Source organism: Pelodiscus sinensis, chromosome 8, assembly GCF_049634645.1.
Source record: "Pelodiscus sinensis isolate JC-2024 chromosome 8, ASM4963464v1, whole genome shotgun sequence".
Taxonomy (NCBI): domain Eukaryota; kingdom Metazoa; phylum Chordata; order Testudines; family Trionychidae; genus Pelodiscus; species Pelodiscus sinensis.
The window spans coordinates 37,603,854-37,622,387 of record NC_134718.1 but is presented as its reverse complement, the minus strand read 5'-3'; the positions used below and the strand labels follow the sequence as shown (position 1 = coordinate 37,622,387).

Sequence of the window (18,534 nt, the reverse complement as noted above, 5' to 3'; positions counted from 1 at the left end):
GTACATTATCTCTTTTTGGAACAACTCCTATTTCTTTGTGTTCAGTTTCAAACTGGCAGCCTTTAGTCCATCACAGGCCATTGTAGATATAAGTTTCTGTTCAAATGTTTTTGCACGCACCAGCATGCATTGAGGCTTAATTACAGGCAGTCTGAGGGAAATGTCACTCAATACTCTCCATGAGCTGGGGCTGCATTGCTCTGCTTCCCCTGTTACCAGTGAGAGTGTGTTGGGGAGGGTCAGACCCCTGTTGCTAGTGCTAGCCCCCCGATCCTTCTATTCCCTTGGGCCACCTCATTTGGGAGAAGAGGCAGGTTGGAGATGGAGCAAGGGCAGAGAAAAGGAGGGGGAGAAGGCTGAGTAAGGGTGGGGAGGGCAGATGAAAGTCAGGGACTGATGGGGCCTATGGGAGAGGAGGGTTGTCTTGAGGGGTCCACATGGACAATGGCCTCCTGGGTCCTTCCTTACCGGTTGCCACTGACCACAATGATAGTTACATTAATGAGGGCAGCTGACATTATCTACCGTGTAGAATTCAAAACCCCACACCATAATTTACCCAAGAATTTAAGGATATTTTCAATTCCTTTTCCAAACAATGCCAAGAGATACTCTACAAACTCATCCCATGTGAACCCAATCCCAGGAACCTTCTGCATGTTTCTCAAGATACATAAAGAAGAGACTGAGGCATACCTAACATATTTTGCCAGGGACTCCTACTGAATAAACATTGGGACTCGTAGAAACCATCATGTAACCTCTTACCACACAAAGTGCTTGTTTCCTCCAGGACACAAATAACTTCCTCCACAAATTCCACCCCATGAACCAGATTTATGAAGAATTTCTGAACAAATGTACCACCAAATGGATACATTTCAGATACATTAATGGTATTTTCATTCTCTGGACACAACTCCCTGAGCCCTGGTCTACACCTGGTTATTTTGAAATAACAAGCGGAATGTCCACTCTACCAAACCCATTATTTTGTAATAATGGGCTGGTTATTTCAAAATCATAACTCCTGCATTCCATGAGAAATAACACTTATTTCAAAATAGCATTAGTATGGACTCTCCACTGCAGTTATTTCAAAATAACTACTCCCCACAGTCATACAAAGTAACGACTCCCCAGTGCTTCCTGGGGCTCTAAGTTAAGGTAGCGTGACCACATCAATGGAGCTTACCTTAGATTCCTTGTTTGCGAGGCTTCCTTGTAGTGTGGACACACTATTTCAAAATAGTTATTTCAGGAGTTATTTCAAAATAAATTATTATGAAATCATTTCCTAGTGTAGACATGCCCTCAGTGTCTTTTTAGATGCTCAAAAATATGGCCTGAATAAGGACACTGAATTTATGGCTTTTTTTTACAAATTTATCACCTATTACTCCCCCTCTGCTCCTCAACTGCTTTGCCATTCTTTTTCCTCCCTAAGACCTGAGTGATGTTAATGCGGCACTTTTCTTCGAATGGTCCCTTGAAAGAAGCATTAACTAGTTATGCTTAATGATCTGTTTCGTCTTGTAGTTTGCTGTGACATTTGCGTATTTATCCCAGCCCTGAAGAAGCATGCTGTATCAACTTGAAAGCTTGTGCACTCCATGTGGTTCTGAGGGCTGGTTGAGGGGATTGTGGCATGCCATGCTTTAGGTGGTGGTGAGGGCCATCTATCCCACCCACCCCCACTTTGATAAGGGGCCTGGCAAGTCTGTCAGCCCTCCCACCCATGTACCATATCATCATCTTATTCACCATATTTAGTCTTCCCTAAGATTACTAAACTGATAGCAATTTTTGGTTAGTGAATCAGATTAATGAAGTATTCCTTGTGATAATATGCAAATAGATTTGATAAGGCAGGGACAGGGAGGTTTTGGATTTCCAGTTTATTATTCTGCATAGATTAATTTAATTCAGCTTCATAATTCAACAAATACTGGTGTATGGCTTATCACGGTGTATGTAGCAGTAGGTGGGCGGTCCATTCGTTTTTGTGTGCCTCTAAGACATTTTTAGTGAAGTAGATGAATACAATTATTTATATATTTTGAAAGGTTTTTTAATGACACACTGCACAAATTCCTACCATTTCTGCTACATAAATTGGATAAGCAGAGCTGTTGTAGGTTACATTCATTTTCTGTTTGCATTCTGCTGGATATTTTTAAATTCATGGTTCTCTTTTGATCACAAAGCTGTGGAGAAACTGCACCTAAGACCATTTCTATACAATACAGAGCCAAATACAGCGTTGTTTCAACATTTTTCATATTTTAGATTCACCTAATTTATTAGCTAAATCAATCTTAATATTGTTTTACAAGTTAAAATATATGTACACAGAGAAGAGCAGAAAATCAGTTATTGGGTATATCTGGTTTTATGATCACTATGATTCCCTCTTAAGTCTGAGATGACCACACCAACTGTACTTATCTCAGATCAGTATTGTTGTTTCTTCTCAAAAAAGAAGAAAGACAGCTGATTGTTCAGCTTTATGCCAAAAACAATATTTTCCTCCTTACATGGAAACACACAGTTTCAATTAGCATTGCCTAATGTGGAGTATGATCAGGACACCAAGAAAAGCATAGCAGTGAAAAAGAAAAAGTAATTCAATTGACTCCCAAGTTCGTTCCACTTAAGAAGCTCATACTAATCTTTGAAAACATTAATATATTAGGTTCCAGCCAATAAGAAACTGCATCACCTTCTATTATTCTCCTAGATTATTATGATTATTTGGAATGATTCAGTTACTCTGAGAATCAAAGCCAAAGCATTCTCAGTTAAGGAGGATCCATGTTTGAAATAAAACTAGGGGACGTGAGGTGAATCTAGAATCTGACCACTTCAGGAAGCATTGCAGAACCCTCCTATTTGATAAACTTTAGACCAGAACCAGAATGACTTTCACAATGTCAAATGCTGTCTATCATCTCTCTACCTCTCCCCCCACTCAATAAAATACATAAAAACCTAACTAAAGCAAAGCTTTCCATCACCTGGAAAAACAGAAGAACCAGAGACTCCATGAAAGGGCTTTGCTATTGCCAATTTATCTTATGTGAAAAGGCCGAGAAACTGCAGTTATATGTGGCAGTACAAACCCCTAAGATTGATAGATAAGGCACAGTTTTGGGAATAACTAGGGGTAAGTAAAATAAGATCAGTTTGAAATTCAACCCATTTTCAAGTATATTTCTGGAAAAATGCAGCATTCTTCACCCTTTGTGCATCAATTAAAATGTCACTTGCTTTGTTCATTATTCTGCATTACCCATACGTGAGTGCAAATTACACTTCAGATTTTCAAATTTCAGGCTGGATTGGTTGGCTTCATTATTTAGTCACAGAATTGTATGGTATTTCTTCCAATTTCCTGATTGGCTGGATCCACCCCATGTATTCAGAATATCTTTTTCTCAGTGGAAGTGTGCGCTGACTATCTGTCAACCAGAAAAAAAGAATAAGTGGATCAAATTAATTCTCTTATTTATACCTGTTTGGCACCTTTTCCTTTTGTAGATGAATTTGGTTTTTTGTCTTATATATATTTGACATTTCAGATTTTTTAGCAACACAGCTTGGGAATGAAGTACATTTTTCCAGCATATGAAATTCTAAACAGGACGGCTGTGTCTACACTGCACCCCTTTTCCGGAAAAGGGATGCAGATTAGACACATCGGAATAGCAAAATCTGTGGGGAATTTAAATATCCCCCGCAGCATTTGCATTTACATGGCTGACGCTTTTTTCCGGCTTGGGGATAAGCCGGAGAAAAGTGCCAGTCTAGACGTGATTCTCCGGAAAATAAGCCCTTTTCTGGAGGATCTCTTATTCCTACTTTCAAAGTAGGAATAAGAGATCCTCCAGAAAAGGGCTTATTTTCCGGAGAATTTTCCGGAAAATCACGTCTAGACTGGCGCTTTTCTCTGGCTTATCCCCAAGCTGGAAAAAAGCGGCAGCCATGTAAATGCAAATGCCGCGGGGGATATTTAAATTCCCCGCGGATTTTGCTATTCCAAAGTCTACATTAGCATCCCTTTTCCGGAAAGGGGTGCCAATGTAGACACAGCCAACATGTATTATTGTCCTATTATAAATGGAACAAACCCTACAAATCTCTTTTTGTTGTGCTATCTGAGCACTGGTATATCTCTCTGTTGATCCCTGTCCACCTATACTCTGTTGTCTTGTTGATCCTTCACTACACTCTAGGAACAGGTTGTATGCACTGTTGGCGTTAAGCGCCATGTTTGTTTAATATATTGCTATGTAAGTGAACACAATCCCCCGAGAAAAATTGGAATTATGTTCTGAACCAGTGGCATTCCTGACAAAATGAAAAGGTTCAGGAGAAGCCTCAGTAGAATGGGTCCTACATTCACAAAATCAGTCTCCAGATGCTACTAGACAAGTATTGTAGTGGGTTGCTGAGGGCCAAGCTTGAGAACTACTTAAATAGGTTCTTAAGCACTGACTTCTCTCAAATCAGACAATTCTGTCACTAGATCTGTGGGAGTTGATACCCAAAAATCTAGGTCCAACATTCCAAACCCAACCAAGACCCTTTTGTCAAGCACTTTTCACGATCAACAAAGTTTAGGGAGAAAATGTGGAGGGAGTTGGTGACTACTGTTGCTGCTAACTTTGAAAAGGTGGATTCTTCTTGTGCCAGTACATCTGAAAATAGATAAATATTTTCCCATGGAGTCCATGAGGAGGAACAGTGGGAGGTTACTGAGGATTAATATTAATAGTGAAGAGATGGCAATAGATCGAGGTCAATCCACTTTATCTCAATGCATTGCCAGAGTTCTCCGGAAGCAGGGTAGCAGCTTCAGCATCTAGATATGCACCCAAATGCTGACCTCCCTTTTACATTAATTTTATCTTCAGAAGTGTTACTCTGGCAGTTGGCATAACTCTCTACCTCACAACATCCATATGTGTGCAAGTATTTCATTCATGAAGGAAACTTAAAATGATGTGGAACTTATTTCATTAGCATGACTGTTTATTTTATATAATCTTAATTTCATGATGCTTTATTTCTGTTGAAAATTTTCTGAGTAGACACCAAATCTTTGTGGAGTGCAAGTAATTTTGAGACTAAAATGAAAGACATTACTCAGACTGAGTTAGGTGTGCTAATTATGAGCAACTCTGTGTATAGATTAGATTCAGTGGTGCTTAGATCCTGTACTCATGACTGGACCAGACACGAATATCCCTGACAGGTGTTTGTCTAACCAAAGGATGCTAAAAAATGGTAATTAGGTAACTTTGTAATGGCTGAAAATCTCAGCAGTCACATACTGTGGGCTTTGCAGTATAAGGTTTATATCGAAGAGCCCTTAGAACAGCTGGCTCCCTGGGAACAGAGCCAGCAGCCAATGCACATTGGGAGCCAACTCCTGGCTGCCAGCACCACTCCTGGGGAGCCTACGGGGCAGGATGGCAGCCGGCTCCCTAGGAGCCAGTGTGTGCCAGAAGCCAGCTTTTAAGCCCACTTCTGGTGCATATTGGCTCCCATCTGCAATCCCACTCCCAGGGGAGCTGGCTGCCTCTATTTCAGAGCCAGCAGCGAAGGGCGGCAGCAGGTTTCTGAGGAACAGGGCTGGGAGCCTGTGTGTAACTGTTATGGTAACTGATAAGGTCCTAGTTATGTGTTAACTATTTAAATGTTCGTTCTATTACATCCCTAGTCTAACTTGTTCTTAAAAATCTCCAACAATGGGAATTCCTCAACTTCCCTATTCAATATTCTAAATTTGTTTTGGAGAAGCATGGGAATGTTACATGTGTTAATTGATTAGGTGGGTACTTGACTTAAACCATTCCAACACACTAGAGTAAAATACATCTTGGGAAAATATTTTAATGTAGTTATTAAATGAAAATGCCCCAGAGCTGTGTGCCTAAAGCATAGAATACCAGGAACGAAATGTTGCCCAATTTGAAGACAGCGGCAAAACTCCCACTCATTTCAGTAAGCCTGAGACTTGCTTCACTCTTGGTCTTTCATGCATTCTGATGTATTCTACTCTACATTCTAAGATTTCCTCTCATTGCTCTCCATTATGTATGTTGATGAATACATTGTTTCCTGGGTATTTGGCTGTGGGTGCATCACAGAGAAGAATCAGTGGCAAATATTAATATCTGGTTTGAATAACACAGTATCTTTAGACTTTTATTTGCCCCTTTCACATTTACAGCATTGACAAACCATTCATTTCCTGCTGTCATGTTAGGAACTGCAAAATTGTGCACCTCATGTTACACTGTTCCACTGTAACTGGAAGTATAGAAAAGTAGAGTAGCTACCCAAGAGAATTCTATGGAGCCCTCCTATGTGGCTGTAACTGTGTTGTATGCTGGCATCATGGATATTGCTTGAGACCACTGTTGATTGTAGATTGAGGTTTCTTTTGTGCTGGAAGATTTGGTCTCAGTGTTGCACGTTTATTCTACTACCCACAAATATTTACACAGGTGGGATTGAGGCAGCTGTTTTGATGGAAGTATGAGTCTTTCCAGAGTAGTTCTACCAGTATTAAGCTTCTTGTTTACAAAAGGGACATAAAAGATGTTTTTTTTCTCTTTGGGGCAGATTGATTTTAATCTTCTAAAGCTCAGCTCTTCAACCACTCTTCTCTGCAGTGGCAGGCTGGCTTCTGTGCTTGATAGCTGCCTTAAATGAAATTAGATGTAACTGTTTTTGTAATCTAAAGGGAAGACAGATAGTAATTTGTTCTCAGAGACTGAGACAAATAAAGTGTGGATTTGATGTTGATAATGCTCTCTGTGGTATTTACTATATAATATATGAAGGAGTTATCCCAAGGAAGGTCTATTTTTGTCAATACATTGCTTTCCTATAAATAAAATATGTGGTGAATGTGAACAGCATGTGTAAGCTTTTCTATCTTGGCCTTGGTTTGGATCTTTATTTTCCTTCATTCTGCATAATCATAGATACATAATCTGGCACCATGCCGTTATTTATTACTTTTTTCTCTTTTTTTCCTTGTACTTCCATATAGAGAGCAGCTGCTTTCAGGAGTCTGTCAGTAGCTCATTAAAATCCAAGCCAACCCTTGGGACTGCTGCACCTTTACATAATTTCTTTTGTCAAGAAACAATGATATGTAACAATTGTTTTGTTTTGTTTTTATAATTTAAATGACTCTTATAACAAAATATACCTGTAACAGAATTCATCTTTTAATATGTTTACTATACACACATGAAATGCACAGTCAGCCTATGGAACGTCTTTCCAGAGGATGTGGTGAAGTAAAAGACTATAACAGGGTTCAAAAAAGAGCTAGAAAAATTTGTAGAGGGTAAGTGCATCAATGGCTATTAGTCAGTCTGGGCAGGAATGGTGGTGTCTCTGTACCAGATGCTCAGAATGAGTGACAGGGGATGGATCACTTGATGATTACCTGTTCTGTTCATTCCCTTTGGGGCACCCGGCACTGGCCACTGTTGAAAGGCAGGATTCTGGGCTAGATGGATCTTTGGTCTGTCCCAGTATGGCTGTTCTTATGTTCTTATGTACACTCAATGCTGGTATCTTCCTTGTAAGATAATCTACACACAACATGTAAAAACCATGATTAATAAACTGTACCCAAACTATAATTTTTCAAGTGATATTTTTCTATACATTTTCTCAGATAGGAAGCTGAATTTTTCTTTGAGCTTGTCTACATATGTTAGTGCATGGCAAGCCAGAACTATAGCACTATTGCCTGCATGTATCTTATCATTATGCATTAGCAGATTTCTAGTTTAAGATTTTATACACATAAAAACACATATGCAAGCAGCCAATATTCATGCACAAGTGATAGACACAGAAAAAGCTACACGAGCCTATCCTACACTCAAACACTTCAAGTATAGGTGTATTTATGCACAGTTTTTCTTGATTTTTTTTTTCAAAGGGTATGTTGGGTTTTCATTAAACACAGTCTCTATTGTATTCAAATGTAAACTAGGCATGTAAGCGACTAGTCAAGTTGACTACTAGCTTTCTCCTCCCCTAGCTGCCTCTGTATAAGAGGCAACAAGAGTAGGGGAGCAGGAGCTGGTGCTGGGGTGAGCAAGCTTAAAAGCCCATTCCCCCAGCACAGTTGGGGCGGGGCAGGAGAAGTTGCGGTGATGCAGCCTCTGCTTGCAGTGGTCCTGCTCTGCATCCCGCAGAGAAGCCCCTGTCCATGGGGGCTGCTGGACTTGGTGCAAGCCAGGACTGAGCAAGCCCAACTCAGTCCTGGCTCACACTGGGTCTGGGACCTACTCCCGTTGCAGCTCTGCAGTTTAAATGTAGTAGGAGCTGGGCTGTCTCCACGCCCAGCTCCTGCTACATTTAAACTGCAGAGCTGCAACACGGTAGCTCCTGGATCTGGAGCGCTTTCCCTTATTGACTAATCATGTAGTAATGGTATCAACTACATGCTTAGTTAATTACTCACTTCTTAACATTCTTAATGTGAACCAGAAGTTGATATTCAAGGAGTGAGTGTGATTAGTGCACAAATCTGTGCACATAGGAGTGTGAATATATACTTGTTTGAGATGGCCATTTGACTCATGAGTTGTACAATGGAGACCAATGATTTAATGTAAGTGAAAAATTCATGTAAAATCAAAATTGGCAGAAGTGCTCTGCTGACTATATCTCATTTGTTTTCTGTTACTATTTGAGAACAATCAAACATGAATTCTAAATATCAAACAAACAAAAGAATTTGATAAGATACTTAAATAAGTGAGTAGGTCCATTGGTGTCTATGAGATTACTCTCATGATTTAAATTAGGCATGAGCTGAGAACATTACTGCATTCATGGCTTAGGAAAATGTCTGTGTAATACAGAAATTATTTGAAATAAGAGAAATAAAAAAAGCATTTATTCTCACATAAAAACCTTTGTTGAAAAACATAGGGTTGAAATTACATGCCATTGGAACCTAACACACTTGACATCCAAAATGTGCATTTTTTTGTACAAAAATTGTACAGCTTTAAAAATCACCCAAACATTATGTCTGAAAAAGAACAGATTCCCCTTTCATTGCTCACTATAAACCTCATTCAGTTGATACTATCCATCCCAATTAAACAGCAACCCCTCCACACACATTTTTATTCTATGATGCAAATATTTGGTTGAAGTTTACTATTGAATTATTTGTTAATATCCCATTTCCTTTCTATATATTTATATGAGTTCTATACTTTTTATCATAATGTGATATGTTGGTAGAATAGAGTAATATGCATAATATTGGAATTATCATTCTGCTGCTTCTGAAATGTATTTTATAGGGCTATCTTGGGATTCTGTAAATATTCTGTAAAGAACACATTGCTGCCTTCTACTTCAAATAGATGCATTCCTGTGTTCGATTTATGTGCCAGTCCACCCCACGTGCTGGAGTTGCCTAGGAGTTTCTCTGTAAGGACAGCACCACTGTCATTCTCTCGTTTCTTTCTCGCCACCTGTGGTTAGTGTTTTTCACCTAACACTTTGTCTTCCAGGGAAATTTTTCATATATATAGTAATTATGTAAAATTAGTAAAATATAAAATGTAGTGTTAATATAGCATTAGAGTAGTTGGTTGGCTGGCTGTGCTTCCACCTAGGAGTAAGAGGGAAATGCTATCTGCTTCCAGGAGCTGCCTGGAGCCTGTGCCGAGTATCCCAACAGCTTGCCCCAGCCTGGAGTCTCCCCTCCCTGAATCCAAACTCCCTCCCAGAGCCTGCGCCCTCTCCCACACTCTGAACCCTACAGTCCCAGACTAAAGCCCATACCTCTCAACCCCAGCCCAGAGCCTGTACCCTTCCTATACCCTATGTGCCTGTCCCAGCTTGGAATCTCCTCCCAAACTCCTCATTTTTGGTTCCAACCCAGAGCCTTCACCCCTAGCCAGAGCCCTAACTCCTCCACACTCCAGTCCTCTACCCAGCATGACACAAATGAGTGAATGAGCAAGGGTGAGGGAGAGTGAGCAACAGAAGGAGGGAGGATGGAATGAGCAGGCGGTGGGGTCACAGTGAATGGTGGCATAGTAGTGTAGTATCAGAGAGGGGCAGGACATAGGGGGCAAAGGTGTTCTGCTTTCTGCACTCAGAAAGTTGGCAGTCCTAGAACTAGTACTCTGGTGCAAAGAAACTGAAGAAGTCAGGGTGGAACTGCCCTTCCATGGCCGGGGGGGAGGGGGAGGAGAGGAGGGAGAGAGCTATGAATCTTGAGGATGAGTGCCACTTTTAGTTGTGCTGCTTGGCAGTGGTGCTAGGCATGTATGCACCTAAGTAGAGTACATGTCTGCACCTCTCTTGTGGAAGAACAGTTACAGGTAGGTAACTTTTTAATGTTAATTATATTGTGTGGTGACTATAGTGAATTGATATTTTCTGCATTCATGCCACTTGCACCAGAATTTTCATAATGCATATTAAATTTCACTAATTATTGCCAGTAGACATTCTATAAAAAGGTTTTCTTGTCTATAGAACTGTAGGAAAGCTACATTTATAGAACTCTATTCCAGAAAGAGATCAATAGTTAAAGTAGACATGTGTGCATGGATATGACTGTTTCATTTTTGTTTTGTTTTTGGTTAGTGTGGGTCTTCTTTTTCTTTATTATTCAATAGTATACTGTTTTCATTTCTTGTGATCCTTTGTCTCACTATAAATGGAAACATTGGGCACAATAACCTTGCATTCCCCTATATTGGTATTATACTTACTTTTCTTGTTGTCCCTGATGAATCATACTTCAACACTATTTCTGAAGTAGTATGCATATAGTAGGTGGTGAGGCTGTTTTCTTTCTATTTTCCTCCTCTGGCAGTCTTTTCTCTGAAGTTGTTTGAAGCCTGTAAATTGGTATTGACCTCCTTTCTTTTCCTGCAGCCCTTGCTATTAAATACCCCTTATAGTCCTGCTATACGTGTAGTCTTGGTGAGCAGATAAAGCAGACTTGCCCGAGTAAGATAAGGTGCTCAGAAAAAGAAAAGCTACTCTAAGATGTGAACTATATAATGGCCATGAGTCAACGTAATTTTCTTTTTGATAATAGCTGCCTTATTCATGGATGAATGTTTACAAGGATTAGTTTTTCTGTTTAAAATAAAAGGGGGGAACAAAATTATTCAGTGTTTTCCAAGTGTGATAAAACTGAATCACCTTATTTTTTAATACAAAACATCTGAAAGAATATCATTTGGAAGTGTCTTCCATAAAATATGCTATATGTTGTTCCAGTGTGCCATTAAGCTTTTGTCTCCATTAAGAAACTTCAATAATCAATGCCTCTTTGTAATCTTTATTTATAAAATAATTATTTCCAAGGATTATGATATAGTTCCCTTTCTGTAACATACTTTAGAATTTGTCATAAAATCAAAGAGTTCTGTTGCTCTTATTTACATTATACCTAAAACACACTTTAAGAACTGAGCTGAGAAAGATGCTTGTAACTTTAAATGGTATTTTTTTCCCCCACAGATGGAAAGGTTGAAGTAACAAAAGAAGGTGTGAAGCTGTGCACCATGGGACCTGGCAAAGTATTTGGGGAGCTAGCTATCCTTTACAACTGCACCCGGACAGCAACCGTCAAAAGTAAGACCATGTTAGAATTTAAAAGCTTCAAAAGATTTGCACATCTATTAATGCTTGGTCTTGAGTAGGTCAGTTATCTGACTGCTATGGCAATTTTGAAAAGCACTATTAAAATATCTCAGCTTTATTAATTGTCATCTTTCTCAAAATTGGTTTTTGGCTATTTTAGCATGGATGTTGTACCATAGAACATGCTTCATCCTTTGCATTGCAAGACAGTTTGTTTTCTTTGCTGGAAGGATTTCATAAAAAAGGAAAGACAAGTTTCTACATTCTTAAGTTGTGTTGGATTTGCAATATATTTTCTGTCACTCAAATTCTTTAAACTCATGAAAGAATATTTACACATATTAAACAAAAAGAACATCTGTGACCCAGTTGTGATCAAAGAATGTATGTAGGAGTGGCTGGTGGAAAGTAATAGCTTCTATCTGTTTTCACATCATCCACTTTATCACCCTTTGTTTCACTTTCTATTTCTACAAGGAAACTCAGACAAGGAACTTCACTGACAGTGATGTCGTTTCCTTGTGGCTGAGCCCCCTGATGGTGCTGCTTGTTTTATGCATTATTTTTTATACTCATTCTGTGCATTGTGAATTTGAAGAAGAAAGGAAGAAAATATTTTACTTGTGCAGGACCTTCAGATCTGACTCTTTTTTTAGTTCAGAACATCCCAGATTTGTGTTGCTACTTATGCTAGCTCATGCAGGAAAGCAGACTGTGGCAGATTCAGTGTCTTGCTGCCTTCTAAGTGGAGCTGCAAGGGTCAAAGTGTTGATAGTGAAGAGTCTGGTTAGGAGGGCAAAGAATGAGATCTTCATACCACACGACATCAGGTCTGGAAAATGTGGGAAGTTTTCTCTCTAAGGTAACCATGGGCTTTAATGTCTCCTTATTGTCCCATTGCATTCAAAACCTACTGCACACAAGACACATTCTCAAGTAGCATACAGCAATGTGGAATTAAACAGTGATGGGCAGCCGAGGTTAGTAAGTGGGTCACATGATCCTCCTTCATCTTAGTGGCTGCAAGATTTTAGTGACCAAGATGGTCTCATGAGATAAACTAACTAAGCTTGTGTGCCTAGAATTGGAAGGGCATGCCAAATGAACCACAGAAGCACTTTAGATGCAGAGGAAGTACACGGTTCTCACATCAGTGTTGTGTGTAATCAGCACTCACCTCACTTCACGTGCCCTTGCTTTACATGAATGTCACTTTAATAATAGTGGTTCGAAAAAATTGACATGGATGGAAACTAGCAGAATCTGGAAACCCTGCACATGGGCAACAGTAAACAAAATGTCATGTGGGCCACACATGATAACCTGATGGACTGCATGTGGCCCTCTGGCCACAGATTGCCCACCACTGAGCTGAAAGGAGCTTTGATATGGGGGTAGGTGAAAAACATTAAGAACCTGTGCAGTGCAAAAATAAGTTATGAGAGGTGATGGAAACTTTTTACCTCATATATGAGGGATTTTTTAAAAAAATCACATAAAATGAGATTACAGGAGGTCATTCCGGCTTGTGTTCACACATTCAGAGCTGGGAATGCTAAAATACATTGTTAGCCCTTTCTGGTCTTGAAAATAAGAGGATGGTGCTGACCTGTGAAATATGGACTCACAAGGTTTGTGTAAGAGATAACAAAAATGTGGTTTTTTTTAAAGACTATCTTAAGGCAGTGATGGTAGATAGGTAATTGGAAGAATATGGAAGAAGAAAATAGTAATATAAAAACCAATGAGACCTGTCAGACTCTGTGAGGAAGGAAAAATGCCCAGCTTAAAAAAATAGAATTATGGCATAAATAACTGCAAGTAAATGTAGTTAAATATCCTGGGAAAACCAAAACTCTTTACTTACAGAGAATGCAGCCAAAGTAATATCTGTAATATGAAACCGCAAGAAAACAGGAATGAGAAGGAGACAATGAATTTCTAAAATAGAAAATAAGTTGTTTGTTTATTATTAATGTTTACTTTTGTATGCTGTTCATTTATAGTCAGCAACTGAACAAACAAGAAAACAGTAACTGTATTGCTAGTTTTATTATATTTCTCACTCTGTCCTTTCTCATTAGCCTTCTTCTAAACCGTTGATTGGTACCTAGTTTTAGCTACATCTTTCTTTGCTTATTAAATTAGGGGCACTAGTAAGGTCCGTACTATTGTCATCCTGAAAGACCTTTTCCTTAAGAAAGTAAACAGCAGCATTATGAAGTACTATGTTGCTTTCTCACTGGCAAATTAAAATAGTAGTAATTATGCACCACCTTCTGTAGGTAGCTTTGTGAATGTAATCTCATTTAGAATGCTAACAAGTGACTTTAATGCAATTTCTGTCTCTCATTACTGTTCTAGTAAGTGAGTGGCAGTCATGACTGTAATCAACTCCATAGCCTTTCAGGTTTAGTGACAGGTGAGGTCACCATTTAACTTTTTTGGAGCCATTTGGGCTAGATCCATGTGTATATGTACAGGATTTTGAGGCGGATAGACCATTTTAGGAGACATTATAGACTAATAGCCATAAATTATCAAAATAGCTCTTGACAATCTTATTAAAACCTTTGTGTGTGTGGAGGGGGGGGGGGAGAAGGAGGGAGGGGAGGGGTCAATCTAAAGAACAAGCAAATGTACTTGTTAAAGCTCCAGAAAGTCAAGTGCTATTTAGAATGGTAGGTGTGAGGGCAGTGATTTAGCTGAAACAGGTACCTTGAAGAATAAGGTGAACATTCCTTAATTGTGGAAGTAGATTGACTCAATAACTGTGGTGAAAGTCAACATACATCTGATTTTACTGATGGTGATTATAAAATTTGCCAAGAGGACATAGTTTGTCTTCCATGAAAAAAGTTAAAAGAAAAATATTTTGTATTAAATAACACTAAACCAGGATGTCCCCATTCAAAAGGGTGCACATTTCAGATCCCCTTTATGATCTAAGAATGTTTTCTCCTCCTGTTCAGGTCTTCAAGCTTAGCCATGAGCAGATGAAATTTGGAGATCCTAAATATTTACTTAATGTTTCTAAAAGTAAATTTTAATAAGATGTACAGTGTTTTAAATCCACTCACATGAATTTGATAAATGAAAGATGTTCCCTGGTTGGTTAAAATAGGGAAATAAACAGATGTAAGTCTCTTATAATCAGCTGGTATATGTAATTTTTTTCATCACTTTCATTTAAGAGAAAACTGACTTGTGAGAGAAAGGAATTATGATGAAATTGATCAGAGCTCTGAAACCTAAATCTGGGAGTTCCTTCAGCAACAACCCAATTCTGCTGACTGCCTATCTAGATAGAGAATTGCACGGTGATCTTACAGACGGTTTGTCATTTTGTCTTGCAATGGCCTACCCTAAAATTATAAAGCCAGATGACACTACTATGATCATCTAGCCTGTAGGCCAAAGGACTTCACTGAATTAATTCCTGTTTAGACAATAGCGTGAGCGCACACACAAAACCCCACATAGGTTCTCCTTTCCTGGAAATGTTTATCACAGTGATTGGTAAGTTGCCAACGGCTAGCTAATCTCATTGTTAAAATTTTACTTCTTGTTGGAGTTTGTCAAACTTCAATTTCCAGCCACTGTTTCTGGTTATATCTTTGTGGGGTGGAATGAAGGACCCCCTATGCTCAAATTTGTATTTCTTGTAAACATCTGATCAAGCCATCCCTTAACCTTCTTTGCTTAGGTTCAAGCAGCTCACCTTAGATAGATTCAAGCTGCTCTGCTCCCTATAATGCATAATTTCTATTCCTTTAATCATTCTTGTGGCTCTTCTTTCAACATCATCCTTGAATTGTGGTCAAATTCAATTAGTGGTCACACCAGTGCCAAATGCAGAGGTAATAAAATCTCCTTTCTCAAGATTCTGAACTTGCACTGGGAGCTCAAGTTCAATTTATTATCCACCATGAGTCTCTTCAGAACCACTGTTTCCTATGGTAGAGTTTCTCCCTCTCCCCATCCTGCAAACCTACATTTTGTTCTTAGTTGTATGACTTTATTTAACCATTTAAAATACACACATTGTTTGCTTGCATATTACAGAGAAACCCGGAAAGCTCTATATTTCTGTATTTGACCTGTCCTTTTTATTATTTACTACTTTCTCCAATCTTTGTGCCATCTGCAACATTTATCATTAATAATTTTGTTTTCTTCCATTCATTAATAAAATATTAAATAGCATAAGACTGACAAGCATCGCACCACTAGAAACACCTGCTAAGTAAATATCATATTGAATGAAAGTGTGATTCCCTGGCAAAAGAATCCTAAGGGTTTGAAGTTTCCTGGGATGCTGATGAGAGTTCCTGGTCATTCCTGACTGGTTATTCAGTTCTCCCGTGAAGTCTGAAGTAAGAAAAAATGACTCCCTTTCTTCCTTGTGCTCAGTATTACCAGTTTCCACATTCTCTGATGAATGTTTCTACCCTGTCATGCATGAACAAATCATTTATATACTGTCCTGAGAGAAGAGCTCAGCATGTTCGATGCCAAAAAATGTAATCAAGATAAGCTAAGCATGGCACACCGGATAAATTACGGAAGGCTTTTGAGATGGGTCATAGCTGATCATTCAGAGATACCTGTATGCGTACTTTGAGTTCAGAGTCAAACTGGTACTTCATTTAATAAGTGCCACCTCATATTACCATTACAGGAGTTGCAGTGTCAGGAAACTCACATTATTGAAGAGGAATTTATACAGTCCAAGATTCATTGGATGACCTTTACTGAAACTCACAATTAGCATAATTTTTAAACACTTTTTAGAAGCACAAGCCTGGTGGTCACAGGGAAGCTATGAGACATGATACAATGTTTGGGATCTGTGTCATAAGGACTTTGTTCTTAGTTGTCATATTAGCACCATACATCTGCACTGCACTATTCCTAGGTGAGAATCTTTGACCACTTTCTCTGTGAAAATTTCTAATTTGAGGAATACATTTGTTTTCCTCATGGGAGATATTTGGTCTCTAAAAATCACTGTATCTTTGAAAGCTTCCTAATCTTGGCTTCCAACAGTTCAGAGCACCTGGTTTCAAACCAGCTGTTGTATAACCAGTTTTCATTATATTTGTTTTTTTTTTTAATTGAGGTGGCATCGGGACAAGTTGCCACATACAGACTACATCTATACTGTAGCCTTCTTGCGGAAAAGCATATGCAAATGAAGTGCGGCATGGAATATTGCCATGCTTCATTTGCATAAGTAATGAGCAGCCATTTTTGTGCAAGAGGCTTTTGCACAAAAACGGGCAGTGTAAACGGCTCCTTTTTGAGTAAAAACACCCTCTTGTGCAAGAGCCATTTTTCTTGAAAAAATGAATTTGACTCCCATTCTTGTATCCTGTTTCAAAGCTCCTCTTTGAAGGCCAAAATCCCAAACCAGAAGATGCAGACTGTAAAAAGGACTGAAATTCAACAGTATTTGCCTTTTCCCCTTGTTTCCTGAAATAATGATATTTCACATCAAATCTAGTCATCTGATCCTAGTAGTGTGCTCAAATAAAGAGAAAACCTCTCTGGTCTCTAATTCCAGCAAATATGCTGTGTGGGCTAATTACTGACATCTCTACTTTTGTACATCACTTTAACCCTCTGCACAGAGCAACATTCTTCACAGACTGACAGCAAATCACCTACATAGTCCTTATTATTATTGCGTCATCTACAGAGAAACTTCTTCAAATGGTGACAGTTAAACCTATCAGGTCACTCCAAAACCACAATATCATTAGGTGTAATTTTAAAAAGAGCATTTTAATATTATATTATTCCATATAGGAAACGTGGTTCTCCCCTTTCCCCCGCCATTTTTAATGTATTCTAAGGAGCTAGGTAGGAATAGGATTCTTAATCTTTCACTCCAGAATCACTGGTTCAATTTAGATAGATGGAGGTAGTGACTAAGGGATCTTGCCCTCTAAAAACTGTTCAAAGTGAGCTAGTAGACAAGTGTCTCAAACATAAAAAACACCATCGTAACTGAGACTAATCAGCAATGTTGCTGGGAGATCCAACAGAGGATAACAATTTGGTATGTTATTGGTAAATATGAATAGTCCTACATGTTTTCAAAAGTAGCTTGTTCATATCAGGAGAATGCAAACTGATATAGTAGCTTGCACTGTCCATGGTGTACTTGTTTTATGACTTTGCATTTCTGACTGGACCAGACTCTAGACCTGTTTTATTTATTTCCTTTTATAGCCTTATTTTCTCCAAGCTATTTCTACCTACTCATGAATGGTAGGTATTTTGTTTGTACCTAACTTTGTAAGCTAAGATGTTATATGAGGCAAAGAGCTACTAACTTGGCTATACATTTTAAGCATTTCTGAACATTGTGAGCTGAGTGACAGAAAAAGACAAAACTCAACATTCCAGTTGTTTCAAGAAGTATTCCATTGCTTTCCAGCAACATATGCAGGCCTTGATTAAAGAAGTTTGGGGTCCAGTGCATTATGGAAATGACCCCCCCCATTCTCACTTTGCATAAACTAGAAAGTAAAGAAAGCATCGTTGCCCCCAAAACTTCCCTCTCCTGGACACTAAATAGCCTTTCCACCTCACAAATATCAACCTCACAATTTTTCACACCCCCTTGTACCTTAACAGGCCATGTGCACATCCCAGTTGCCCTAACACACACCCTACTCAACATTTTCTAACCCCTCACTCTGCAGCCCTCTCAAACGTACTGCTCACCAAAAACTTATCCTAAGCCCATCACCCACTGCCCTCAGGACCTTGCTAGTTACCCACTCCACTAAAAGTCCTGCCCCAGCATTGGGTGGCTCCACTTGCTCCTCACATCCATTCTACACTTGCATGGCT

General features: G+C 39.0%; 1 protein-coding gene across 5 annotated transcripts in view; it reads left to right on the top strand.

The window, feature by feature from the left end:
* The window catches only part of PRKG1 (protein kinase cGMP-dependent 1), a 1,023,509-nt gene that overhangs the window by 452,128 nt on the left and 552,847 nt on the right, over positions 1-18,534 (top strand). For all 5 annotated transcript variants that reach the window (XM_075935047.1, XM_075935048.1, XM_075935046.1 and 2 more), the window contains one exon: positions 11,548-11,661. In XM_075935047.1, the coding sequence (XP_075791162.1) occupies positions 11,548-11,661 (114 nt within the window). The remainder of the gene's footprint in view (positions 1-11,547; positions 11,662-18,534) is intronic.